Below are 27,612 nucleotides of genomic sequence, written 5' to 3'. Positions count from 1 at the left end.
ATATTTTTCGCGAACCGATGCACACGAGAAACTAGAATCACGGTCCACTGTTATTGCTCGCCCTTTGTAAGGGCTTCGATGTCGGTCGACGGTCGAGTTATCGTTTCGTTCGAGGACGATAAAAAAAGGTAAACTTTATTCGCTCGATCCGAACTCGAACGATGAACGTACTTCTATGTTAAATTAATCGGTTTCGGGGAGTAGATCGTTGATCGAATTCGATCGATCGAATCCGTCGTTACGGCGGACCGTGTTCGTCGCGAATTCCAGGGTTTCGATCGGCGTGGTAGTCTCGTTCGACGCGACCGCAGCTACCTCGAAACGAGCGCGAACCTCGAAGAGAGGCGAGCACGGAAGATCGGTGGTGTTTACCATTCGCGAGGGAACGGGTCGCTCGCGTGAAATTTCTTCGAGTCGGTTCCCTTGTCCCAGAGAAGGTTCACCGCATTCTTCGACACCCTGTTGCGCACGCGACGATGATACTTCACCGTGAGTTATAGCTCGGTCCGCGTAGATGCGTGCGCGCGCGGCGTCCCTCGCGCTGAAACATCGCCGTTCCCCCCGGGATCGTCGAACACGATTCGCTCGAATTGGATATCCGTACGCTATCCTCGATGCGCGTCGTAAGACTCGTAGTACGATTGTCGGACGAAATCGTTTCCCGTTCGTCGATCCTGCCCCGGTCCCAATTATCGGTCGTTTAATTTTCTAATCCGTCCGGTCGATGGCCATTATAGGATGGCGCGGTCGCGAAGGGAACCACCGTGTACACGGCCGCGATCGAATTAGTCGTCGATCGGCGTCCGTCGCACCGGCGTCTTCGTCCAGCGTTTATTTCTGGATCGAGATTTACGGCTGGAAATTCAATTATCCGTAGAGGAAACGATCACGCGGGATACGCGGCGATTTCTTCTTAGCTCTTCTCCGTACCTCGCGGCCGGTATACAGGGTTCTTTCGCATCGCGATAATGTAAACCAGTGGTTTCGGTGTATCGCGCGGACATTACTCGCGAACGGTGAAAGTATCTATCATCGAGTACCGCGAATAAACAGGGACCAACCCAGTGGGATATACATCAGCGCGGGGTCTCTCCGGAGCACTCGGTGTCGAGGTGCTCGCTTTTCAAGGTCGGGACGTTTACGACTTTATGGGGCAATTACCGTGGTATACTGCAAGTTAGTTTGCGGCTACGGCCAGACTCCCCTTCTTCTTCGTCTTCTTTTCCTCGGTCTACGCGCCGGGATATATCTCGTGCTGCGCGTTTCGAATCCACCGGCACCGACTCTTCTCCCACTTTTTCCAAAACGTTCCTTCCAACGTGGACGACATCGCGCACGGTTATTTTACACCGTCCGCCGCCAAACTGGTTCGATATTCTTTCGGCTACTTGAATTACAATTTCCGTACAACTCGGCGAGCTCGGTGCGTGAATTTTGCAACCGCATCGAGGAAGTCACCGCGCGACTTTTACGCGCACGGTTGTTGGCCCCAATTAACCGGCCCTCCCCACCGGGGTCCCACCGGGGCCCCACCGCTGACAAAATTAACGATAAACTCGTGATTTTCATTGGCGCTCCGAGCCACGATCGAAGACCGCATTTTCCCCAACCACGGACCTGTTCTCGGGTATTGTTCTAACAATTTTTCCTTCGTTTCCCAACGGACGTCGCGACGAAATCGACGAGGTTCGACGAGACCTTCCAACGACCTTGAACGTACGAGAATTTACGTTCGAGGGGGGCACGTAACCGTTTTTCATCGTTTTGCTACGACCGGTGATTATAGTCGTTCTCGAGAAGACGTTCCTATACGACGAGCGACCATGGTCGCTCTCCCCGAGACGCTACTTACGCATGACGGACGACTATGGTCGCTCCCCACGATCGTTCGTATATTTACTCCGAACCTGCATTTTCGACGTATCGATGTTATCTCCGCAAGACGCGTTATTGTTTTAATTACCATCGTGTATCGCGTTCGCGGCGTTCGACGATACCCTGTCCGCTTGCTCGATATTATTCGCAAAGGTAGTTTCTTTGCGGAACGGTGAGAAAAAAAATGCACGAGTTCAGGATCGCGCGAAGTGGACAAGTCGCACGATTTCATTTACCGCGGACAACGACGGAGATAACGATAACGGTGCAACGAAACAAACGGCCGATAATCGCGCGCGTAATAAGGCAACGCGTCCAGCGGAGGTTCGAGCAAGAACTGGCCGAGTCGTCGAGCCGCCGACGCACAGACAGGGATAAATAAAAGAAGGACAAGAGTGGAAATAGAGAAAGCCAGTTAACGGAGAAAGCGAGCTAGGAAAATTCATGGAAAACCGAGAAAAACACAGGAGGGAACAACGTTCGAGACTCGCGCGAGTCCTCGAGAAACAGGAAATTGTAAAAGCGCGAGCAACTGCAGGAAAACGAAAGTCGAGAGATTTATCAAGGAAGAAACCAGTAGAGAAACGTATCGACCGCGCGAGATGCGCCACTGCCACAAATTTCTACGAAATTTCGAAATTTAATACCGTATCGATTTACGCGAAGCTCGTAAATCATTTCTAAACGAGAAACTCTATAGATTTGCATTCCATTCTCCGAATTCGATCCGAAGATTTCTTCTTTCCTCCACTCCGAACCATTCTTTGGAATTTCTTTCCTCAGTTTCCCAATTTTACTTAAAAGCTCGTAAACTCACGATTGTTCACCTGTCTCTTGCCTAAGATTCTCATTCAAATTCGTGCAAAGTTTGCAGAGCTGTGTAAAATCGACGAAAGATGATTCGATGTAAATCTCTGGATCGCGGAGAACGATCGTAGTCGTTCTTCTATCCACAGACACGGTTATCGAGATGGTGAAGGATGCGTCGGTTGGGCGTCTGCGAGACGATATCTCGGTCAGCGTTCCGAGACCGTATCTGCGTCGTTCCCAAAATACCTCGTCGAGGTACTCCTCGAAGACGAATAATATCGCGATAGGATGCTCGATGAATTCCAAGGCGCGCGTGTGCGAGGATCGTGATCCACTCGCAGCGCGTGCCTCGGGCTCTGCCCAAGGGCAGGGGCGTTTGCCCTTGGCCGCGAGAGAGCCCAATGGGACCGCAGGAGGATCGAAGCAAGGTAGCAAAGTATCGTCCCCACTGTGCTCGAGCAGCTCCCGAGGGCTCTTATTAAAGTTGTTCGGCTATACTTATCTGTTAATCAACGCGACTACATTCCATTCGGACATCGAACTGGTCATGCATTATTGGCAGCCCGGAGATTTTATACACTTACAGCGTCTGCCGATTAATGCGAGAACGAACGTACGCAAACTGTACGCGTTTTGTAAACTGGTATAATAATATTAGCGTATCGCTCGACGTAAACGCGTATATATTCCACGGGTTTAACATACTGTTCGATATTTTTAAGCGCCGCGAACGAGTAAAATCCACTCCCGGGATATCAAGGATTGTTAATATCCCTCGGACCGACAACGCGAAATCGTTCCCAACGACGGAGCATTTTTCGCGGAATCCTTTTCCCTCCGATATTAATTTGTACAGGCTCGATGTACCGATAGCTGTCAATGCCCCGGTAACTGCCATTCAATATACTTCGTTTAATAACGTACAATGAATCGCGAACGGAATCGGAATGATTTCAAAGTTAAATTCGCGCTTGGTTTTTGCGTAAGAACGCATAGACATTGCGCGTTTGTTCGTACTCGATATTTGAAAATAGATATTAGAAAGCGAATGTACCGTTTTGGCGTAAAAAAAAAAGAAAAATGCAACCGATGCGAGTAGAAACTGTGGGAACAGTTGCAACGCAACAAATGCAATGATTTTAATATTCGCTTTGTATCTGCTGTACAAGCGTATAATACAAATTCCGTATTAAAGATTACGGTTACTCGTAATGGTAGAGAAGAGTTTGCGGACTTCGAATTTTTTATTTTCGTCCATCGAAGGAAAGACCGTACCGCGAGCGGAAAAGTTCAATTCGTCGCGATTCTTTCCAAGCGGTGGATCGTAATTACGCGAACGAAATATTCTAAAATTTCTTCTCGCTTGTTCGTTTCAGTTCAGAGCAAAGTGAGATGCTCCGAGCAGTGGATGGAGGTCGACATCGTGAGGAGCAGTCCGCGGGCGAGTATATATCTCCAGCAGCTGAAGGACTTTCCAGGTAAAGATCGATCCGTGTTTCTGTCTCCGCGAGGCCCGGCATTACCGGCGTGGCCGTGAAATATAAACGGGAAGCAGGGACGCGCGCTCGCGCTCGCTCTCGCGCGAGCGTATTTTACACGCTGAAACGTATCTTCTTTTGCAGACGAGGCTTGCAAAGCTCGGCTGAGCAACGGCGTCGCCACGTTCCGATTATCGCTCCTGGAGGAGGACATATTACGATGCGGTATCACGAAAGTCGTTAACAAAGTCACGGTAGGACATAATTACGAGGTCTGATCGCCGATAACGCGGCGGGACGGCTACGACTTCCGAATAATTAAAATGATCGAGCGTGTAATTTAACCGATGTCGATGCGCCGGTGATTTATGTCGCTCGAACCGAGTTCGTCGCGCCGATAACGCGCCGTTAACACGACTTTCGCGATGAATTTTCCGTTCTCGTCGCGTCTCTCGGCACCTGGAATCGAGGCGCGATCGATCCACACGGAGTTTATCGCCTGTACGCGCGAAAGAAATCTCGATTATCGCGAAACGAGAGCGAATCCTCGCGACGAACTTTCGGACGATCGTGAGGCCACGATTCGCGAGTGAGGAGAACGTAACCGTGAACGCGCCGCGATTCTCGTTGTCACAGGGTCAGAAGGTGTACTTCCATCGGATAATAGTGGAGGAGCCCGCGGATTCCAGCAAGCACACGTTCACGGTGAAGTGCGTTATCACCGAGGTCCTGGTGAAGCCCGGTATCTCGATCGCGTCCAATCACACCACGGTTCGGCGCAGCGTATTTCCAGCAGGCTTTCAGGAACCCGAGTGAGTGCTTCTGCGTTTAATACTTGTTTCAAAAGTCGTTTAACTCGCTGCACAGCGCCGTTCGCGAGCGCGCCAACAAAGACCGAACCGAACAGCTGTTGAACGCGGCCGACCGATTCTGCACGCGCAACAGTTGCGTCGAGTACGGCCTCTTCTTAATAGACGCTAGTAGCCAGTAAGTAGCATCGAAAAGTAATAGTTGGGATAGCTGCCGCGAAGCTTTCCCTTGGTTCGCGAGCGGTTCAGGAACGCACGAAGCGTTTCGAAAGTTTGCGCGATTGCTCCCGGTGAAACGAACCGTCCCTGATCGGACAAAGATCAGAGACACCGTTTTCATTTTTACGAAAAGATGCAAATTCTGGTAAGGAGACGGACCACGAGACCCAAGAGACGTCGAGTCGACCGGGCCTTTGTCAAATATTTTCAGAGGCCTACGCGTTCGTTAACCTCTTCGGACGGATAAGGCGAGACGTATTTGTTTTAGAATGGTCGTTTGTTCTTCGGAGTACGGTAGATTCTAGAAACCGAACGGCTTGTACGATAGCTTCTCTTCGATCTCGAGAAAATTCAGAGAAAAATATTGCACCGTTCAATGCATTTCGTTTTTTTAGAAACGGATTTCTTTTTAATCGTCGCGTATCTCGATGTTGAGAGACAGGTCGATTTTCGTTGTTTCGTGGTCCGAAAAATTCAGGTACGGCTACGTGGAAAGGTTTCTAGAACAGGGCAATATCGAAGCGTTCAACAAGCTTCACTTTGCACGACCAGATTTTATTTTAGACGAGCGCGTCTATTTTTTTTTGTTTTTTTTTAAGAGACGGTATATCGATTCTCGTCGTTCCGCGTCGTTTGCCCAGTTTCTAGACCCATTCCGTAATTAAGCGAGGATCGCGGCTAGAAAATGGTCGACGTCGCGACAAGATCGGAACCGTAGACAATGGAGACGTTGATCGTTTCGGTGGTCGTGGTCGTCCAGCCGACTCGCGGTTCCACGATCCATTTATTCATCGAGACCGTAGCACGCAGGTGCTGGAAAACCTGAAATGTAATTTTAGCCTTGAACGCGTCGCGTCACAGAACCTCCCTTCCTTTTTCCACGCGCTCGATAAAACTCACTTCGCGAGTCAATCGTGTTCCCCGCGTACCCGCGGTAAAAAGCTTCGGCTGGACAAGGCGCAATCCGAGGTGATTCTTTTTCCTCGTCTACGACAGGTGACTTATCGTCCGACGAACGTTAATCACCCCGTGAGGAAAAGTTCGAGAACTTTCTGAACATCAACGACACTTCGCGTGCCGATTCGAGGGGATTCGAAATTAATCGAACGTCGATAGGACCCCCCAAACGCGCAACCTTGACAAAAACATCTTCGAACCTTCTTTCATAATTCTATCGCAAATAAAAAGAACCATAAAAAGGTTCTCTTCCAGAGAAACGTCGGAAGTAAATTTTCAAACTTCCACCGAAGAGGACAAAAGACCCCTAAGGTGTCGACTAAACCCGGATCAAGTCGGGTACATATAGTATGCCACTCAAAAGTAAACGCGCGCAACGCATAAATACTATAATTCTCGCGTGGTCAACGGTCTCGTAAGCTTTTCCTTGTCCTCGTCCAGCGTCTCGTTTCTCCGTCATAATTCCAGTTGTTTCTACCATTCGTAGATGCATCGCGAAAGTCGGTAAATTCATGGTGGACGGTCCACGGGTATTCGAGTTTCCCAGCGATCGCTTGCCAAATTGTGATTTACGCCGCGTGTTTGCTTGCCGAGCGTTCGCGGACAGGTGGTAGAAAAGCCGTAATGCAATTTTAGCTTGCCAGGGAGCGGAGGACGGCTGTCAGGCGGGGGCCTCTCTTCCTGTTTCCCGTCGACGAAACTCACTTCTCGCCGAGGCGACATTCTTCGCGGTATACACCCGGGACTCGGGCAGAAACTCGCGGCGCGATTTTTCTCCCGTTCCTGTTTTGCGGCTAAGCTAATTTATTGGCACTAATCGATCGTAGCTCGCGACGGCTATCCAGCGGATTCCACGGATCCCCGATGTCGCCTCTCGACCAGGAAGCCGTAACAAGCCTTTATTGTTGAATTATCGCGCGCGGCCGATACCGCGGGGTCGCGAGCCACGCACCACGCTGAAAATTCTTTCTCGATCTTGATAACTGTTTCTGCTTCCACGAAGCCGATGGAATTGCATGCCTAGCCGATCGGATGCGTTCATCGCGATTAGGGATCGCCGCCCGCATCGCTCGACTACATTGAGGAACGATCGATCGGCTCGGGAATACTTCGGATGCCACTCGATGGCGACGGCGACGGCGACGGCGACGGCTACGCGCGTCCCTCGAGCCGACAGAGACGATTATTCTTATTGTTGTACAGACTCGGATCCTAGATGCGCGACCGTTCGCGTTACAAATACGTATCATTCGCGTTGCGAGCTGTTTCTAAGTTTATTTCGGTTTGCGCCGAAACGATCGTCGAATTGTTACGGACACTTCGAAACTATCGATCGTTCAAAGTTCGGTCGGGAATGGGATTAAAAGTGCGCTCGATTCGTTTATCGGCAACGTTTTACCATTACTTTGAAGTTTCTACTCTCTTTTCTTGTACTTTCTGGTCGTGATGCTACGTGGATATAACTTTCTCGATCGATCGGTATTTACGGATGCAAAGGAAAGTGTGATCGAATGTTCGTATACGTTATTGCGAAAGCTTTCAAATAATCAAGATGTTGTTACGGATATAATTCGCAAAATTCATACGCGCGTTCGATTATTGTCGAGAGCGAGCACGGGATATCCGGAACGCTTTAAAAATGCAACATTATTACTTTGCACCGTATTACAATTTCTCATTCTGGGTATGTCGCAAAATTCATCTATAATTGCTTCTCAGTCGCTTTCGTTCTAAATTGCACAAAGTCCAATTGCAGTAAAAAGATTCAAATTTAGAAGCAAAAACAACACTGTACACGGACAAAAAAAAAGAAACCATATCGACGGTGGACGTTTATACCCGTACCATTGTCTCTCCTTGAATTTTCATAGTTTCCGTCCCCCGAACCACCGTTTCCTGGAACTGCTCGCACTTTGACTCGCTGCAGGCCAAACGGGAAACTTCATTGCCTTTTATTTTTCCCCTTCGTCATCGTTCCGTGACTTCAGTACCGTTTATAGCCCGCACCGTTCAATCTACGGGACGCCCGGTTCCGCGGAAACTACGGATGATTCTGCAAAAGCAGAGCCCATGATTCAGGTGACGGACAGAGACTCGACGACGACAACGACGAGGACGACGAGGACGACGAGGACGACTCTCGAAAGTAGCCCAGGTCGCGCTCGATTCTCCCGTAACTGTCCACCGAAACATGTAGATCATCGCGATCTTGTCACTGGATGTCGCGAGATGCCGTTCGTTCGGTGGTTTTTGCCCGGAAATTGCATTCGTACGCATCGTTCCGTTCGCCAGATGCAGCGCAACGTTATAATGCTAATCTCCTTGGAACAGAAATCATTGTAACGCGATTGAAAAGATTCGAAGGAAATTTCTTCGGACGATTTCCTTTCGTTCTGGATTTCTTGCACCAATCCCATGATTGCGTACAACGGGATCTCGTACTATTATCGCTTGGAAAACATTGCGTGTCGTTTCGTCTATTATTTACTCTTGCGCTCGATTTTACGCACCGAAGGGCGTTTCCCGTTCGGGCGATAAATCGAGTTCCGTTTCGCGCGTACGAACAACCTTCACCGCGAGAACGAAATTTTAATAAATGCATCGTTTGTTTCACGCGTCAGCATGGTCGAGATCAGGGGCGAGATCTCCGAGTCGGCGCCGGTACCGATTCTAGGGGTCGGTGTACGGCAAGGTGGCACACTGGTCACCGGTGAGCTGAACGTCAGTCCGGGCACACCTCTGCAGATGGAAATCTTCTTGGACAATCACTCGGCGCCGGTTTATGGGCTATTGGTCAGCTACATGTTGGTCACCGACACTAAATCGCAGGAGGAAACGATCATCATTAACGGGTAATTTAAGAGTACATCGATCGAGACACCTTTTCGATCTCGAGAAATTTACACTCCTCTTTCCAAAAGATGTCTCTATCCGTTCGTCCTGTTCGAACTTTGATAAGTACGTTGATCCGCGGCTGATAAATATACGAAATTGAAGAGTACAATTTATCGAGTAGATGTTTCTTCTTTAAAAACGATAGATCGATTTTTCATTAAATAACACCTGGACGGATAAACGCAACCGCAACCGTTCGCAGTGTCGATTCAAAGTCCGTGCAAACTCCACAGTTCCTCCACAGTAACCAAAGGAATAAGGTTTCCAATTAGCCGCAGTCGTTGCGCGGGAATTCTACACAATCTGTTCGCTTTCAGGTGTTCCGTGGACCCGTACCTGTTCGAGAACTTCAACACCGTGGACGGTGACTTCCTGACGGCGAAATTCCGGGCGTTCAAGTTTCCGGAAAGCACATACGTTCAGTTTCGCGGCACAGTGAACGTCTGCTTGGACAAGTGCCAAGGGGTACGTCGATTCTTGCGCGTCACGTGCAAGCAAAGTGTCCGAGCTTCGTTTAAATCAGCGCTGTCCACGGGAGCCTCCTCTCTGGATTTTTTTCTACCAGAGAAGTCGTTAATCGTAGAGGTTCTGAGATAAGTGCTACGTAAGGTTTCTCACGGTACTCGTATCGCTGCTGAAAAAAAGATCGACGCTGGAAGGAATTTCAAGTCGCGTCGATGTTTCGGTCAGCTTTCGCGTGGCCTACGAACGAGAAAAAGTTAGTCAAGACTGTTCGAATTCCACTTACCCCGAACCCTGAAATTTTTCGTCTCGTTACTCGGATCTTTTACGAAGAAGGCGATAATAGGTTAGTCGTCTACGTAGTTTTACAAATAGCGTCATCCGACACTGGATACGCGATCCCAGGTCGTTGTCCACCGCTAGATCGAGATGGTGTTCGTGAACAGTGTCGAGCTATAAACACGAGAACGCGTAATCTACATCGAGGCTAATTCGATTCTCGACGAAGCGAGTTAATCTCGCGTTACTATGGTAACGTGGACAGAGGTGGCTCGAGTTGGACAGCACCGATCGAAATCGCACTCTTCCCGGTCGAGGTTCGCTAATTAACTATTTTTCAGATCGAATGCAGCAACGGTCAAGTAGGTTTCGGTAGAAAGAGGAGAGCCATAGAAGTCTCGAGCACCGACAAGAACAAGATCTTCGAGGTGACCATGTCGACGTTCATCAAGGTCGATTTCGAGGAGGACGCGGTGGTCGACAAAGGTAAAATTCGTTGCGATCGATCGTTCCAGTTTCGGCACCGTTTAACCGAAGGTTTCTCGCAGCTCTCTCGGAACTGTACATCAGAAAGGGTAAGAACAGGACGAAAGCTAGGGCGGTGATCGCGGAAGAGGTGAGAGAGCAGACAGCTCCGACGACGATCAGGACGGAAGAGAGAGCTTTCATCGCGCAAGAAGTCAACGAACAGTTCAAGTACAAGGTCACGGAAACGGAGATGAACGGCTCCTCGTGTAGAACGATGCCCTACGCCATCGTCCTCGTCCTCCTCTGTCTCTGCAAGCTCTTGTAGGATCCGGGAGGGGAGAATTCGAAAGCCGACGAACGGATCGACGATTGTAAATAGAAAACAGCTTGAGAGCCGACGGGATTCGGGTGTACCGTTGAAAAGAACGGGCCGTATCTCCCGCCGGACGTTAGTATAATTCTTTTTCCTTTACACGTAGGGAGAAACGGTGACTTTTGATCGCGTCCGTCGACACGCAACCACTTCGTGTGATATCGAATCGAAATGGAAGTCGACCCACTTCGGAAAACACACAGGTTATTATAGGGTGAACAATTGCGAAGCTTTGATTCTGGGCTGACATAAATGGAACCGTGCTCAAGAAATTTCTCCGCTCTGCGACCGCCGAATTTTCGATCTATCTTCTCGCGCGTTCTTCCTTCCTTTCTTTCTCTCTCTATCTCTCTCTATCTCTCTTTACGCGTTCTTAATTGTCGCGAACAATCGCTTGATAATACAATCGCTAGACCGGCCGGATGAAAATTGGCCTTTGCGAGCGGAGAATGCCGAAGACCTAGTCGCGCGACGAACTGTAACATCGCGGTACGACTTAAGCAAACATAGACGACCACGAGGGTAATTAATTGCTGCTATTATCTCGACGTAATTATAACAGAACGACCCGCAAGTGTAAAATAGCTATTAATAAAGCGAGAAGAAACGCGACGATACGCGTAGACTCGTGGCCCGTTATTTCTCGCCTCCGCGAAGAAGCTCATCCCTGTCCGTCGGAGAGGAGAAGGGAGACGGCGTGAACGAATACGCGCGCAGAAACATAAAAAATACATATATATATTGGAATGTTTAACACTCATGTATACATGATGATTCCGTATAAAAATATATCTATATATATATCTTTGATTTAAAGTAATATCGGATGTAGAGTAACGATCACGTTACAGTTCGGTTGTACATTCATATTTGCAGGTCATCGATTTAGCCCGAGCCGCTTCATTTACATACGGAAAATTCCGAATTTCGATTCCGGAATAGGCGCGTTGAGCGCAGCCGATAAACTCAGACCGAGCACCAGTCTGGTGTCAACCGGATCGATCACACCATCGTCCCAGAGCCTGAAATAATCAAACTGCATGAACAATGTCCCCAAATCGGTTTCCCGCAACGAGATTAAAACTTACCTGGCGCTGGAGTAGAACGGATGACTCTCCTCTTCGAACTGAGTCAAGATCGGCTTCTTGATTCTTTCCTCGTTTTCTTTGGTCCACTGTTGAAATCATCGGAAGAACATTGTTAAGTCATAGATACATGAGGCATTTAGATCTAAAACGCAGCGAGTTCTACGCGAATGACGAGAACCAAGTGGAGAAACCTTGGATAAATTTCTGGACTCTATAATCGATGATGACCATCGATGCAAACGAAACGAATCGCAATACTGGTACAAGTGGAAGTTTGAAAAATCAGTTTGACCAAAACGATCAATACGACTAGGTTAGGTAGTTTAATCGTTTTTCGTTAAGCCTACGACTAAAGGGTAATACGATCCGCGAGAGTACGTTTTGAGCGAAATCAAGTGCAAAGTGTAGAAGACATTCGAATTGTCTCATTTGTAATAAAATTCGATACTCGACCGTTTTTATAAAGAAAGTATTTGTTTCGAGGCACTAGCTTCATTTTGCCAGAACGAAGACAAATTTTAACTACCGTATAGTCGGTACGGTCTTGGATGGCAAACTAGATGACAAGACTTTGCATTCCGTTGATCGAACTTGTTTTTTCTTTTCCTTTACACGGTTACTACACCTGGTTTCTTTTACTTATGGTATCGCATTCTCCTTAATCGGCTAATCGTTCCAATTCTTAACACTACCTGCTTCCCATTTCGCAGATACTGATCCTTCGCGATTTGAGCCAACACCCCACTAGCCTGCTCACCTCCCATCACAGATATCCTGGCATTCGGCCAGAAGTAGAGGAATCTTGGGGAATAAGATCGGCCGCACATACCTGCGTTAAAATTCATCAAGATGTACATTGATTTCGACAAAACTGACACTGCCAAAGGTTTTCGGGTATAAACCGTGCCTTTTTAAGAAAACCTTCGTCAGGCACAACAGACGACACAATCATTGATCGCTAACCACTTTTAATTGATCCGATTAATTGCAAAATTGTGTAGAGTAGTTACACAGGACCTGAGAGGCTAAAGCTTCCTACGTGTGAACGATGTGCCCATTTCTGCTTACGGAGATAGTAAACGTGTTAAATTATTTTAGACTCTCGAGTTATTGTAGATGATATCGCTCCAGTCTTCCACCTACCACGGCTGCGTACGTATACAGGTCAGGATACATGCGTGATTCGGGGTGCGGTGAACGTGTTAATTAAAACGTTGATACGATACCGTAATTCCCTGCTCCGTACGAGCCCCCAATTATCACCGTAATCTTGGGCACTTTGGCGCAAGATACAGCGGTTACAAGTTTCGCTCCATTCTTGGCAATGCCGCCTGCCTCGGCGTCCTTGCCCACCATAAACCCTGCACAACGAGGATATTATTTGCACATGGTAACGCGAGACTGAAATTGCAAAGAAACGTACGAGAGGTACATGCCTGTAATGTTCTGTAAGAAGAGCAGAGGTATCTTCCTCTGAGCGCAAAGTTGCACAAAATGAGCGCCCTTTAACGCGCTCTCCGAGAAGATTACGCCATTGTTGGCGATTATACCCACAGGGTAGCCGTAGATCCTCGCGAATCCCGTGACCAACGTTTCACCGTATTGCGCCTTGAACTCGTGAAACTTGGAACCATCCACGATCCTGGCGATCACTTCCCTGACATCGTAAGGTCGTTTCAAGTTGGTTCCAACGATACCATAAATTTCATCGACCGCGTGGACAGGCACTTCCACCTGCTTCTCAACCTTCACGTCCATCTGCCTCTGCCTATTCAAGTCCCTGACAATTTGACGGGTCAGGTGGAGAGCGTGATAGTCGTCCATGGCGTAGTGATCTGTGACTCCTGATATTCTGAAAGTCAAATGGTTACGTGTACTTGATTTCACGTGTAAAGAAAAAGAAACGTATGGAATTCCTGTGACAGAAGCAGTTAGACCGTGAGTTTGAACTTGTATTGACCGTCATTGGAGTACAGACAGGCCAGGTGTGTATCTAATGTATTAAACTACCTGGATAATTTAACGGTTCAGAACTCACGACCCGTTGGTTTCGGTCTACTTACGCGTTGACTTAAGAGGTTGCACATGCTTGAACAGTTAAAGAAACGAATCGAGTGTAGAATCTTCTTCTTTGGAAACTGTTAACTTTTATCGATCCAATTTGCTTTCGTTCGAAAGTACGCGTATCGAAGAATATCCAAATAGAATATCGTCCTAAAATTGTTTACATGTCGAGGATATACAGGTATTGCCCTCCGACGTGTTTTCTTGGTAGGAACGAATCTTCTATGTATGTACAACGATGCGGTCAATTGCTACAATCGCAAAAGTTTAGATTCTTTAGTGAAAATAGACGACTCGACGAAAGTAATACTTCGATGGGTTTCCAAGTATTCAGGTACACGTGTAACCTCTTATCATACGCGTTAATTACCGGCAATGAAGCGATGCGCCGCCCAACTCCTCCGCAGTTATGTCTTCACCGGTGGAAGACTTCACCAAGGGTGGTCCAGCCAGAAAGATGGTAGCTTGTTTGCCAACAATGATATTCTCGTCGGCCATCGCTGGTACATACGCACCCCCTGTACACATTGATCGAGGACAAGGTAAAGCATCGTGCTAGACGATAATTTCTTGAAACTTTATACACCGATACGCACGATACGTGAACGAAGTTCGCGCGCACCAGTTCTGATCATCGGTAACGAAACAATTGAAAAGATTTTTAAGATTCACCGGAACGGACGTACATTAAAATTGCAATTCTTTTCCTCGTCGGTTTACGAATATCGTTCTTGTCGCGTGCACAGCGATAACATTTTCCAAATTGTCAATTTCACTTGTGCCCAAACACGAGTAACGAAAACGTTCTATTTCACCGCCACAGTATCGCAAAAGAATTATTCAGCTCGTCGAATGCGGAACAAATGCTGCCCGAATCGGTTAAACAATGAAATTCGAACGCTTCTTCGCCCTTTAAAGCTTCCGATTTTTATTAAACACGACCAACAATATCGATAGATCCTTGAGAGAGTGTAAGTTCAAAAATAGCATAGAAATTCGTCCGACGAACGATGCAAAGTTTTGAAAGATTTGGAAAACTTTTCGCGTGCCACGATCTATTGTCGTGGCGATTAAAATCATTAAGCGGAGTAAATGAATAGTAGCCAGACCTGCGGTACAACTCCCCATGATTACCGCGATTTGTGCAATTCCCTTTGCGCTCATATTTGCCTGGTTGTAAAAGGCTCTTCCAAAATGCCATTTATCGGCAAACACGTCGGCTTGCCTGGGCAGATTCGCGCCACCGCTGTCCACTAAGTATATGCACGGTAAGTGATTCTCCTCCGCGATTTCTTGAGCCCTTAAATGCTTCTTCACCGTGATGGGATAATAAGTGCCACCCTTGACTGTTGCGTCGTTCGCAGCAATTACGCACTCGACCCTAACGAAATAATTACATTTCAACGAAGGACTTCCTTTTTCTACGTAGATGCATCGAATCGACGATATTTACCCTTCCACTCTACCTATGCCAGTGATAATACCACCAGCTGGCACATTCTCGTTACCGTACAGCTCGTGACCAGCAAGTTGTGAAAATTCAAGAAACGGGGACGTTGGATCGATGAGAACGTTAATACGTTCTCGCGCTAAAAGTTTGCCTTTTTTCATGTGCCTTTCCCTCGCTGACTCCTCGCCACCTTCTACGATTTTTTCAACGGTCTTCTTTAATTTACGCACCAGGGACTCCATTTGCAAATAATTCTCCTGGAAAGAACTTCCTTTTACTTCGAACTCGTCGATCAGTTGGTTAAAAAATATACGACGTTTAATCTTCTCGGTGCTACGAGCGTTTAAAAGACGTCGAATCATTCTTTCTCGTGGAGTTCACTTATAACTGCAACAACGATGCACTTCATGCCGAATTGTAATCGCACGATTAAAAATATAGGAACCAGTTGAAAATATAGACACACGCATTGGTAGATGGTCCAAATATACTATTTCTCTCTTACAAACGAAAGAATATTGTCAAGAATTTTCTTAATTCCGAAATTAAATATTAAATAAGAATGTGTTACTTTTTATTCGCAACCCTTCTAACCTAAATGTATACAACCTCGACAGCCGTGAGATGTGAACTTCTAGAAGCAGGTACAAAATTATATATCAAACGTATACTTTGCAAGTGAATTCGATCGCATTCTATTACACGCTCTAATTTGTAACATTGTTCGCTATAATTTTTGCCATTCGATAACCAGTGAATGATCCTTGTAGAACCAAACTCTCAAAAAACGAATTCGGGAACCAGATTATTGTATTACACACAGTTTTCGAAAAATATGAATTTTTGTAAAGACCTAAGCTTTTCGAAAAATGAGACGTAACATAAAAAATAAAAACGTTCGAAAGTGGTAATTAATCTTCAAAAATTGAAGAGAGTTTCTCCAATATCGTGATATAAAATTGTTTAATTCCTTTTGGTCATAAATAGTTATAAATTAACGCTAAAGTTTACGAAAGTGCCTATATGTATAGTTATTCGCAGTGAATTTATTTCATATAAGTTTTACACATTCTTAAACGTTACAAATTTTTTCAATATCGTGATATAATAATTTAAATTCGCAGCCAATTAGCTCGATGTTACTCATGACGAAGAATTATTGTTCGTCGCGAGTAATACCGATTACCAGGTCTCACCACGTGGAGGTTGCTGCGAGCGGAGACCCGGAGGGAGATAGATGGAATTCATATTTCTTTTTCCGTCATTGCTTCATTTATTTTCTTTCTTACTGTACGACCGTATTTAATCACTAACCAATTTCATTTCCATTTTCTATCACGCCTTGACTTTAGGTTTCTCTTAGGTAGGCACAAGAGGACTTTCTCATGGTTACCGCCGTGGGATCTTTAGTTAAGCTTAGAGTAAGTTTGTTTTAAGGCCACCGTGTACAAACATCTGTGATCTGCCGAGCAATTGTCCAATCTTTAGCTTATTTTTGCTCGCATCCTCGTCTCACAGTCCGGCCAGCTCTGCTCGTTGCATAAGCAAGTGACCGGCCGTGTAGCTGGCCCGAACGGTCTATCGCCGTCTCTTCCGGTGCGTCCGCTTCCAGAGAGGGCATGTTGCGAACGCAGGAGCAGGCATTTTTCCCGGTCCCTGCGGAACCCTCCGGAACAAGACCCTCTCTTCGTAAAGCTTCAACAGTCGGGTCCACGGTCTGCGTGTGCCGACACGGAGTTGAGAGAAACGGGGCATTCCCCTGGTGGAGTGGATGGCGTCGCTTGTTTTCTCTCGAATCGGACCTACTGAGGGGAAACGGGATCGAGCTAGTAGGACCAACTACACGGTTCGCGTCGCGTCTTTCCCAATTTTGCCTCATTTTTCCATAACGTAATTGCTCGGCAGAACTGAACCAGGAGGTCGAAGGAACTTCGATTCCTTTCATTTCCTTGGTTTGGTAACTTCGTTTGTATCGCGTATCGAGGGAGATCGATGGAACATCGATTCCATCTATCTCCCTCCGGGTCTCCGCTCGCGGCAACCTCCACGTGGTGAGACCTGGTAATCGGTATTACTCGCGACGAACAATAATTCTTCGTCATGAGTAACATCGAGCTAATTGGCTGCGAATTTAAAATAGCTTTTATCGTTTACATTATAAGAATTAAACAAATGTAAAATTAATCTATCGAATAAAGTATCGTTACTTTCCATGTTTTCTGACGCGAAAGAATATGTCAGAAACTTTCTACTTGGAAGAATTGGCCATCGCAAATAATGCCAAGCTAATCAGTTGTGTGCTTACACTAGTGAGTTTTTATACAAGAATAAATGATATATTGTAACGTGGACAAATTTTTGTGACGCATAAGTATATATGATTAAATAAACCAAATACATTCAGAATATATCGTATTTTTTCATTACAACTTTCCTTTCCCTTTCCTGTATTGCTACGAATCATTCAAGCAACAATCCCCGAACAAAGGAATACCTCCTCCAGTATCATGTTCTCCCGATACCAAAGTTTCAAAATCGCTGAAAAATTTAACAAAAGTTCCGAAATTGATTTGAAATTCCCGCCAAGCTTCAATCCGCGGAGTTTCTTTGAAATGACGTCATTTCTCAGAATTTCTGGGATTTCGTGGAAATAACGTCATTTCCAAGAAATTCCGGGAAGGTTTAGCAATGTAATAGGATTGGGTTAAAGAAATGAAATCACACGAAGGAAAAAAAGAAAACCTCTGGTGTTACTTGAAATGAATTTATTGAAGTACATGAATACATTGGAGGTACAATCGCATTCCTTCGTTTCATTAATATATTCAAACCTTCATAGCCATTACAAAAATGTTCTATTTTACAGTATTCTGCTTATCCGATGTGTTAAATAATTAAGTTCGCAACCCGCAACGAACAATAATTCTTCCTGGCGGATAGTACCTAACTAATTGACTGCGAATTTAGAATGTTATATTACGATATTGAAAAATTTTTTAACCCGTAAAAATGAATAAATTCATTGCGAGTAATTCGAATATGTTTCTTTCGTTACCTACTTTGCTTTTGTGCGATTCTAAATTTAAAATTCATCAATTTTTATTAACGACAAATAAGTACCAAATTTTTTGGTTCCTATTGCATTAAAGTTGGTACTTTGTAAGGTAGCTCAGTTTTCTTGATAATATTATGACCTTTGACTTCTTATCAACCGATGTTGCAATTCCTACTTAGCATCGAGAATCTCCAAGAAAATGTTACATGGCATAAATATTCATAATATTTAAATAGTTGATGTTATCGATCGTAACTAAGACAATTGATCAAAAGATTTGTCCATGGACTTCTAAAGAATTTAATATTCGCAATTAATATAAGTAAACACCATTTTAGAACATGTTTATATATTTGTGTATCGTCATATATAACTCGTGCCATCATATTTTGCCCCACAGAAATAAATAACTTTATTGCGATCAATGGGTAATAAAACCAGTTACATACGTAATATTAGAAATTGCTTACTTCATTTTGAAGGAAGTAAATTCAGTCTTGATTTTTTATTAATATGAAGCATATGTATCATCTTTCTAACCTGATAAACTGGCGAATTCACGTCTTGCGCGCTGCCAATAATCGCTTCATCATGGAACGTCCTCGTAAGGAAGCGCCAGTGTCTGGTTAATAAGTTAAACTTCCTCAACATTATATACTGGTTGCTGTTTGATTCAACTTTTTCGAACACATGCAATCTTACACGTATTATACTTTCAACAATTCGTGCACTATATACTACGGTGAAAACAGCGCAATTCTCTTGTTTCAAAGAACCAATCGCACTTATAGTAGCATTTACATAACCGTAATTCCGGTTTAACTTATAATTCCAGTAATTTATAGTTGAGATAGAGGCAGCATTTATTGAGGAAAAATATGAAAGTGAGGTAAAGTTTTGACGTTTATGTTATGTAAATTAAAATTATTCGTTTAAAATGTTAAAATTCTAATATACATATACTACAATAAGTAAATTTCTACTGCCCTTTAGTGAGAAACAAAAATATATCTTTCATCGTTTATTAACTTATATAAGATATAAAGTTGTAATATTGGTAAAAAATAAATTAAGGTTAGATTTGATAGATTTTTACGTAGTTCTACATGATTAGTACAGTTGGCAACCTTGAGTAGACTTTACTCAAAGATTATGAAACTTGTATTTAATTGTCACGCAGTTATAATATTAAATGATCATATCATTCATAATTTACTATTTTTTAGCATGTTCGGCCTACACAGACAGGTAGCACAGTATAGTAGATACTCCTATATCTTATACCTTGAAACACAAGAGGTTATGTGCTTGAGAGATTATCGTTATGGAACGAAGTGTTCTTGAATGATTGGTAAAAGTTGTCAAAGTGAAATTTGCTATATATTTAACTCAAAATTTAAATTATAATTCATATTCAAACATAAGAACTTTACCGATAGTTTAATGTTTGTTGGATTGATTTTAATATGTAGAATATATGTAGAATAACATGTGTTTAGAGGATTGTGCGATATATAACCAAGCGAAAGAATTTTCTTTTTTCTAAAGACAATATATATCTATATAAAGGAGACATTGAGTCAATCCCTGGTAAAATTTTATTCAACTCTAGTAGGAAAAATGTCTTTCGAATGAACTCAACTACAAGCTTAGAATGATTATTTAAGAGAAGACTTTGAATATTTTAATAAAATGTAAAAATATATACATTGTCTGCAAAAGTTTGGATAGGAAATTATTTTTTGTGGTTGTTGAGAGTATCTTACTTTATTTTAGCAAGGGTACAGTTCACACACGAGTTAATATTATATAATTTTGTGCCGATGTCATCTTAAACAGTCTTTTTGTCTAAATGTCTTCCTTTGGACTTCTTTATCACTTAAACAATCTTAGACATCTTTTGAATTAATTTTTCAGTTGTATCTAGAGTAACGTTCTTCCAACATTGGTTTAACAGTGTCTGTAAGAGTCCTTTCGACGTTGGTATTTCCCAATCGTTGAGTATATGCTTTGAGGGGATCAATCAGTGACACTGACATTTACAAACAAAAAAAGTAACAAAATAGTCTATATTAACCAATTCTAGACACAGATTAAAATAACAGAATCCTTGGAGCCCCTTGTAGTAACTATTCTGTAAAATGTAAAGATTAAAGTAGTGTCAGATTTTTGAATAGCGATATGAAAAATTCATTGTTAGTAACAGGAACTCTTTTCTTTTCTTCCTTTCCTTTGTTCAGCAGGTTTTAAACTTTGTGGAAGGCCTCCTATCTTCTAAAAAGAAATGGAAATTTTTGCTCATAAAATAAGTGAAAGGTTTAAAATGGTACAATTCTTAAATTCTGACGAGCATTGTATAGAAAGGAAGAAATATTTTAGTTAAAATGTTAAACATTTTCCGTTGCCTTCTCCTTGAACTGTAAGATGCTTTGAAAAATGCTGCTTTACGCACTTCTGCAATTATCAAACAAACAAAGAAATATTAAACTTCAAAGTTTTGTGATCATTTCTCTGTTAGAATATGAAATACAGTGAAATTTCAAATTAATGTCACTTGGAAAATATTAATTAAGTGCTACAATAGCGTGTAACTAATTCTTAGTTTCACGCATTGTATTAACAAATTTCAAGTTCCATTTGTTCTCACATTGTTGAAGTTGGTTAATTACCATTTCTTGAATATAAAGCTATAAAAGATGATGAAATTTATCGAAGCTGTTAATTTGAGTTTTTACCATTAATAGCACTGTAATCTTGTTCCATTTTGAAATGATGAGGCTCTAGAGCGTCCCCAGTCGCATCACATATTCCATTGGTTACTAGGTTTATTATGTGAATACTTCGTCTATTTCAATTGTAGAACTTTGATACTTTTTTGAAAAAGACGATTTACCTTTCACCCTATCGGGTCATATTCTGCGATCCTGTCATTTTTTTAATCGTTGGATCGATGTGGCACCATTGAAGAAACGAAAAAATTTAAAATACGCTTCGAAATCGTCTAAAATCGTTCTGGCGAATTTTGTCGACGGCCACTCTTAATAATTTTCCAATTGCAAAACGAGAACTGCACATATTTTCGTAAAACTCTTACTCCCAAATTCGAAGAAAATTTCATACTGGTCCTACTATGCGAGTCTACTATTCTTTGTTAGCTATCCGCTCGTAAAAAATTGTAAGACTATTATTCATCGAAATAAAGAACGAAAACAGAGACGAAATCGCATATGCGAGACAATGTGAAAAAGGAAACTCTCGTCGGATCGTTTAAAAAACTACTTACATAATCTTTTAATATATTCTTGCCGTATACAAATGTAAGCAACTATAGGTGGGAAAAGAAGATACAAATTCTCTCAGTACAGTAATTTCTCTCTGTCGAAACCAATAATAATAATAATAATAATCGTAATCGTAATCATAATATACGTATATTATTTATAAGAGTTTGTCCCTCTTCTTTCGCGATTTATTCCGAACTGATAATACTTAGCAGCGAGCGTTATCGTTTCTTTTTCGCGTATCCTACAGTTGCGTTGTTCTCTTTTTTAAAAATTTCTTTTCTTTTTCCCCCGTTCGTTCGATCATCCGTTCGATCTCGTTTCTGCCATTCGGAGATTCGAATTCGACATTCGAAGACAAATTGCGTTCGAATGCGGAACCGGGGCGCGGTCACGTCGCAACCCCGCGCGCGGAGAAAAATCAAGGTAGAAGTCGTAGGATAAATACGTGGCAGGAGGGTAGTGAGGCACACAAACGTGTCGGCATAGTGAAAATATGTAATAAACATATTTTATGCAATATATGAAAACTTATAGATTTACACAACACGGCTTCGTCGCCACCGGTACACCACCGCCACCCCCACCATTTCCTGCGCTCGCTACCGTGCCACCCTTGCGTTTCGTAACATTGTGTGTCTATCTTTCGCGGTGTTTCCCTTGAACGAGCATCGAATAATTGATCACTGCGCGACGAATAGGATTGTTCTCAATCGTTTCGGATAAATACTCTCGTGATCGCAGTGCATCGTTATCACAGACATTGTCGTGTTCGACTCGTTGATTTTGAAAAGAGGGAGAATTCACGTGCGTTTCGCTCACAATGAAAAAGGCTCTGTTCCTTTTCACACTTTTCTCGCAAATTTCGCGTTAGTTTCTCCGCTTCTACTTTTTCAATTCGAAAAGTTTTCAACGGTTTATCATTTTTGAAACGGTCACGTATTGCTAAAAAAGAAAAAGAAAATTTTAACAAGTGTAACGAAATTTCTGTTCGAATTATTTTTCTCCCTTTTTTTTTTCGAAACGAAGGAGACTCGACGTGACGCAGATTTTCAATTTCTCCCTTTCGATGCCAAAGCGGGGAAGATTCCCTTCGATCGTTATCGAAAATTAAGGGAAGTTCGAATCGAGACGCAGAAATCAAGGATCTTTGCGTCGTTGAACGTGTTCGTCACCAACGTGAGTTCATCGTATTTCTCCGTTCGTTTCGAATGCGATACATCGCAGTTTACAAGTGTTAGGATTTCGAGAAGACGTTGCTAGTTCGAAGCGTCGGTCACCGGTGACCGATACGATGTGCGAATGTAAAGTTGAGCGCATGGCGGCGAAAATGTTAAAATCAAAGGAAAGGAGACAAAAATGCGATCGGTACGGTTCCAATATACCGATATATATACACACATATATATATAGATATATGTGTGTGTTGAAGAAAGTACGGTCGTTGAATGCGAACGTTTTTTTATTGAGCTCTGCTGTAAAAAATTCGAGGCGATTTTTCGTTCAAGCGAACTCGTTTCGTTCTTCGGATAAATCTTGCGAAGAATTTCTTTCTCGACGTGAGTAAGAATAAAGACGCTCGTGCGATTTTCTTTAATCGGAGGGTGCTTTCGGTGAAGAGCAGGAATTGATTTAAGGGGGTGGTACAAAAATCTTTTCTTCTCGTGCTCGTTCTGTCTGACTGTCTTTCTCTCTTTCTCTCTCTTTCTTTCTTTCTCCCTCTCTCTCCCACTCTCTCTCTCCCTCTTTTTCTCTCTTTTTCTCGCTCACTGTCGCTCACTCTCGCTCTCTTTCATTTTCTTCCCTTTCACGCGCACATTTACACACATTTTTGGACACGACCCTCTCGTTTTCTCGTTCGTTCTCGCTTTTCCTTTCGCTCGACTTTCTCTCTCTCTCTCTTGCGTGCACACACACACACACACACACCCCAAACACACTCTCTCCCTCTTTTTCTTTCCCTCTCTCGTACTCTCTCTCTTTCTCTCTCGTTCTCTCGCTCACTCTCTCTCGCTCTCTCTCTCACATACTCTCTCTGTCACTCTTTCTCTCTCTCTTTTTCTCTCTGTTTCTCTCTGTATCTCTCGAACAAATTTTCTTGTTACGTGTTACAAATCAGTGCGCTCACCGTTATAATCGATACGATCCAAGAGTATGTCATATATATATATACAGAACAATCTTAAATTGCGTAATTTGGGAAAAAACGCGAGTAAATTCATCTACCGCGGATAGGATATCAATTATCTTCCCATCATCGTCCTCTCCTTAATCTTATCAATTCGCTTAAACTTTTTACAAACGAAAGACGCATTCCGCGACGGGAGATCCTCGACTGTTTACCATCCCCCGCATGATCCGTGACTACGTTACGCGTGACACGTCCATCACCGTATCGTTGAACATCGATCGTTCGAGATTCTCGATACGGTGACGGACGTGCACGCTCGCAAATTTCGAAGAAAATTGTAACACGCGCGAGCCTATAAACCGCGGTTGTGTCAAGAATTGGTCGAATTACGCGCAAACGGGAGATTCAACGTATGCAAATTCGCACGAGGTTACGACACAGCTCTTAACGAACTATTTCGCGAGTTGTACATCGAGGAGCACCCCTGACGGAATTCCGTCGCACAGCCTGGTCGTGACGACTTGATCTCGGTCCTGGCACGAATCTACCTCGAACAACATCCTTTCGAACGTCTCGACCGTGTCTCCTCACCCCATCACCCTCCATCTCTCGATTCAGCCGCGGTAGAATTCAAAAGCGAGAGGCAGCTTCGATTAAAAAAAAAAAACGGATACATATGTATATATATGCTTGTATGTATGTATGTACATATCATCGATGACAGTCGTCTGTGTTTGGGTATGTGTGTATGGGTGTGTGTGTGTGTGTGTGTATTGTTTCGTTTTTTTTTTTTTTTTCGTTCGTCCCGGAAATGTTAATCGAGATACCCGAAGCCATTCGTGCGAGGACTATGCGGTCCGAGATGTACGCGTTCGTTCTCGCTCGGTGGAAACGACGATCGACGAAGTTGCTGGAAGCTCGAGTTTAACTCGGTGATTTTAGATAAACCCGATATCGAGGTACAGTTTCGCGTCGATCCGAGAACGGTTGAACTTTGTTGAACGTCGAGGACTTGGTGTCGGTTTCGGAAGAATTCGATCGCGAATTCGAAAAAGTCCCTAACACCTTCTGCGCGATTTCGAGCCCGAGTCTCGTTCGTTCGCGTATTTTCGTCGTTACCTTTTTTTGGCCAATCACGCGTCAAGCATAATCGGCGAAGATTCTATTCCCGCTTAAAGTGAACCGATTACTTTTGTTCTTTTGTCCGGAGGAACCGTGAGCAGTTAATTCGTACACGATGAACGAAAGGTACGAGTACTCGGCTCGAAATCGACGCAACGAGGTAAAGTTTTAATCAATTTTTTCGGTACTCATTTTCTCACGGGCAAGAAACAATGGCGAATTTGAAAATCGTAGGGGTTTGCTACGGTCGATCGAACGCGATCATGTTTTCGATAAAAGTGGTCGCTTCGTTCGCGTCGCATCTTCGTCGATACGTTCGTAGAGCGGAATTCGAGAACAGCAGTGACATTGATATTTCAAAGAAAAATATCCAATTGAACCAGAAATTGAGAATTTGCTTCACCATCGATGAAATAAATGATTATTCGAAGAAACTCGTACGCTCGGAATCTGGACAGGTATCGTTCGAAAGGAATTTCCTTGAACTTTTAATCGAAGGAAAATACGACATACATGGAAAAAGTATAAGTTTCCGTTCGACCACTGCTGTTCTCTGTTCGGACCACGTCGAACATCCGTTTAAAAGTACAATAAAACCGTATCGCTTCGCCGTGTACCTAAGTGCGGAAATCCACGTGTGCTGCGTGTACTACTGATAAGTAATAATCAAAGATAATCATCTATCTGTAATTAAAAAGCTGCTTCTCATTAGCGCTGCGCCGCTGCTCCTCTCGTTACAAAGTAACTACGAGTCGTTTAATCGTTACATCGAATGTATCGGTATCATTTACAGCCTAAAATACTGAGCAAAGAACGAATAGATCAGTGACCGATGATCCTTGATCAAGCTCTTCCACGCTTCCTCTAATCACGTTGATTTATCTTTCGTTTCTTTGATCGTTTTACTCCTTCGTTTACTTCCGTTTTCCTCGACCGGGCGACAATTTCTCACACGTTTCGCATTGCTGGCAATGGAAAACGTTGACACGGATCCGGATCGTAATCACTGGCGATCGAAATTTCTGTCCGTTGATTTCCCGATCGTTGGTAATTTGGACCGACGTTCGATTTCGAGCACGATGTTTATTAATCGCAAACACACCCCGATCGTTAACGATTTTTAATATCGAAACACGTGGTACGGTATCGAGATCGCTACCGACACGGATAGGATATCGATCTCGATCGCTGGTCGTTCGAATACGAATGCTCTTCACGGTAGACGCCTAATAATACGAAATAAATTTTTCAATGAACACGTATCGTCTAAAAGGTCCCAAAGAATTGAACAGACAATGGTAAATAACGTTCGAAATCTACGCCCGAGTAACAGAACCGTTCCAGAGATTGTTCAAGGGATCATTGATCACCTCTTTTCACCCTTATCACTGTGTGATAAATCGTGGGGGGGGGGGGTCGGGGGGTTGGGCAGGGGGCTTGGGTGAAAAAGTAAACTCGGGAGGTCGAGAACGAAAAGAGAGGAAGAGAAACCAACGTACGCTTAGGAGCAATAATTAATTCGAGATACTTTGTAAAAAATTTTTACAACGTGTATACGCATACACACGCGCGAATGTATATACGTACTCACGCACATATATATATAATATGTATAATTATTTATATATCGTTATTGCGCAGGCAATTGTTACTCTTTTTTTTTTTCCATTTTTACGATTTTATACCGTCGGTATTATATTTCTCCGCCTCCTCCCCATCGCGCTTGCGTTTCTTCCCTACTTTATGGCAATAATAATGTAATATAATAATAATAATCATCGTAATAATAATAACAATAATAATAGTAAGAATATTAGTAATTATCTAAATTCTCTTCGTAATAATTTTCCATGTTTCCCTTGCCTCGTATTTTCTCGTTAATTGTTTCTTTGTCTGTATAAAGGACATTGCAGTTTTGCTCGTAGGTGGCACTCAAAATTGTTTCTCGCGGTTTAACGTGTGTCTGTCTGTGTGTCTCCGTGTGTGCGTGTGTGTGTGTGTGTTCTTTTTTCTTTTTTTCACTTTTTTTTTTCTTCTCCTTTACTGGTTTTTTTTTTTCATCGGAGTTGTTCAACGTTCCGTTCACAGACAATGCCCTTGCTTAACTTACACGTATGATATCGCCCGAAAGTCGCAACGTTACTTAACGCGTGCATCTACACGCTTCGATAAACTTTTACGTTTCTTTAGTCTCCCTGTTGGTTAAGTTTTACTTCGATTTCAAGGCTGAGCGCGCATCGGGCACAGGGTGACGCGGCGAGGTACAAGATCGTGTAAACGATGTAAAACGGTTGCGCGCGCGCCGCGCGTCATACGCGGCTTACAGCTGCTTTACACGGTTCGCAAAATGCTACGCCGCGCCGTGTTAACCCGCGTTCGATGCGCGCTCGTGTCGAAACCACGCCTATAAGCATTAAAAAAAGAAGGTGCTCTCTCAGTCGATATATTTTAATTTCGATAACTACGCGTTTTTCACCGTGACGCAAAGGACTTTGAAAAATTCGAGAAATTCCACGAGCTCCGCTTCACTCTCCCATCGTACCGTTCCTATTTTTTTTTCTTTTTTCTTTTTTTCTCTCTTTTATTTTTAATTTCACGAAAGTCGATCTTTCGCCGTCTTGTACTTTCATTATTTTATTATAAATTCCCTCCCCTCTGTACGTACGCTTCCCGCCGGTGTATCGTCGTTCAACGAAAATCGTTCAATGAAAGCTTTCTTCGTCCGAGAACGAAATTGATCGCGAGTTTCGCGCTGCCTCGAGGGGAATATATATCTGTGTGTACGTGTGCCTGTGT

General features: G+C 43.6%; 2 protein-coding genes across 4 annotated transcripts in view; one reads left to right on the top strand and one right to left on the bottom strand.

Annotated features, from left to right (window-relative positions):
• Qsm (Zona pelucida superfamily protein qsm) overlaps positions 1 to 11,250 on the top strand; it is a 41,342-nt gene extending 30,092 nt beyond the window's left edge. For both annotated transcript variants that reach the window (XM_076327759.1, XM_076327760.1), the window contains exons 2-8: positions 4,062 to 4,163; positions 4,308 to 4,417; positions 4,800 to 4,975; positions 8,770 to 9,000; positions 9,361 to 9,508; positions 10,126 to 10,270; positions 10,333 to 11,250. In XM_076327759.1, the coding sequence (XP_076183874.1) occupies positions 4,062 to 4,163; positions 4,308 to 4,417; positions 4,800 to 4,975; positions 8,770 to 9,000; positions 9,361 to 9,508; positions 10,126 to 10,270; positions 10,333 to 10,577 (1,157 nt within the window). In that variant the 3' untranslated portion in view covers positions 10,578 to 11,250. The remainder of the gene's footprint in view (positions 1 to 4,061; positions 4,164 to 4,307; positions 4,418 to 4,799; positions 4,976 to 8,769; positions 9,001 to 9,360; positions 9,509 to 10,125; positions 10,271 to 10,332) is intronic.
• A 97-nt stretch (positions 11,251 to 11,347) lies between these two features.
• Positions 11,348 to 19,097, bottom strand: Mccc2 (methylcrotonyl-CoA carboxylase subunit 2). 2 transcript variants are annotated; one of them, XM_076327757.1, is made up of 9 exons: positions 18,823 to 19,097; positions 15,231 to 15,484; positions 14,887 to 15,158; positions 14,148 to 14,295; positions 13,150 to 13,565; positions 12,940 to 13,074; positions 12,406 to 12,542; positions 11,714 to 11,799; positions 11,348 to 11,647 (listed from the first exon to the last, which is right to left on the bottom strand). In XM_076327757.1, exons 1-9 carry the CDS (start codon positions 18,931 to 18,933, stop codon positions 11,530 to 11,532), a joined length of 1,677 nt encoding a protein of 558 aa, XP_076183872.1. In that variant the 5' UTR covers positions 18,934 to 19,097; the 3' UTR covers positions 11,348 to 11,529. The 2 variants fall into 2 exon arrangements, with proteins under 2 accessions (XP_076183872.1, XP_076183873.1); XM_076327758.1 differs by having other exon boundaries at positions 15,231 to 15,614; positions 18,823 to 18,937.
• Positions 19,098 to 27,612: the final 8,515 nt, after the last annotated feature.

The sequence above is a fragment of the Ptiloglossa arizonensis genome, chromosome 2, assembly GCF_051014685.1.
Source record: "Ptiloglossa arizonensis isolate GNS036 chromosome 2, iyPtiAriz1_principal, whole genome shotgun sequence".
NCBI classification, from domain to species: Eukaryota; Metazoa; Arthropoda; class Insecta; order Hymenoptera; family Colletidae; genus Ptiloglossa; species Ptiloglossa arizonensis.
The sequence above is the reverse complement of the archived record's forward strand: the minus strand, read 5'-3'. Positions and strand labels throughout refer to the sequence as shown.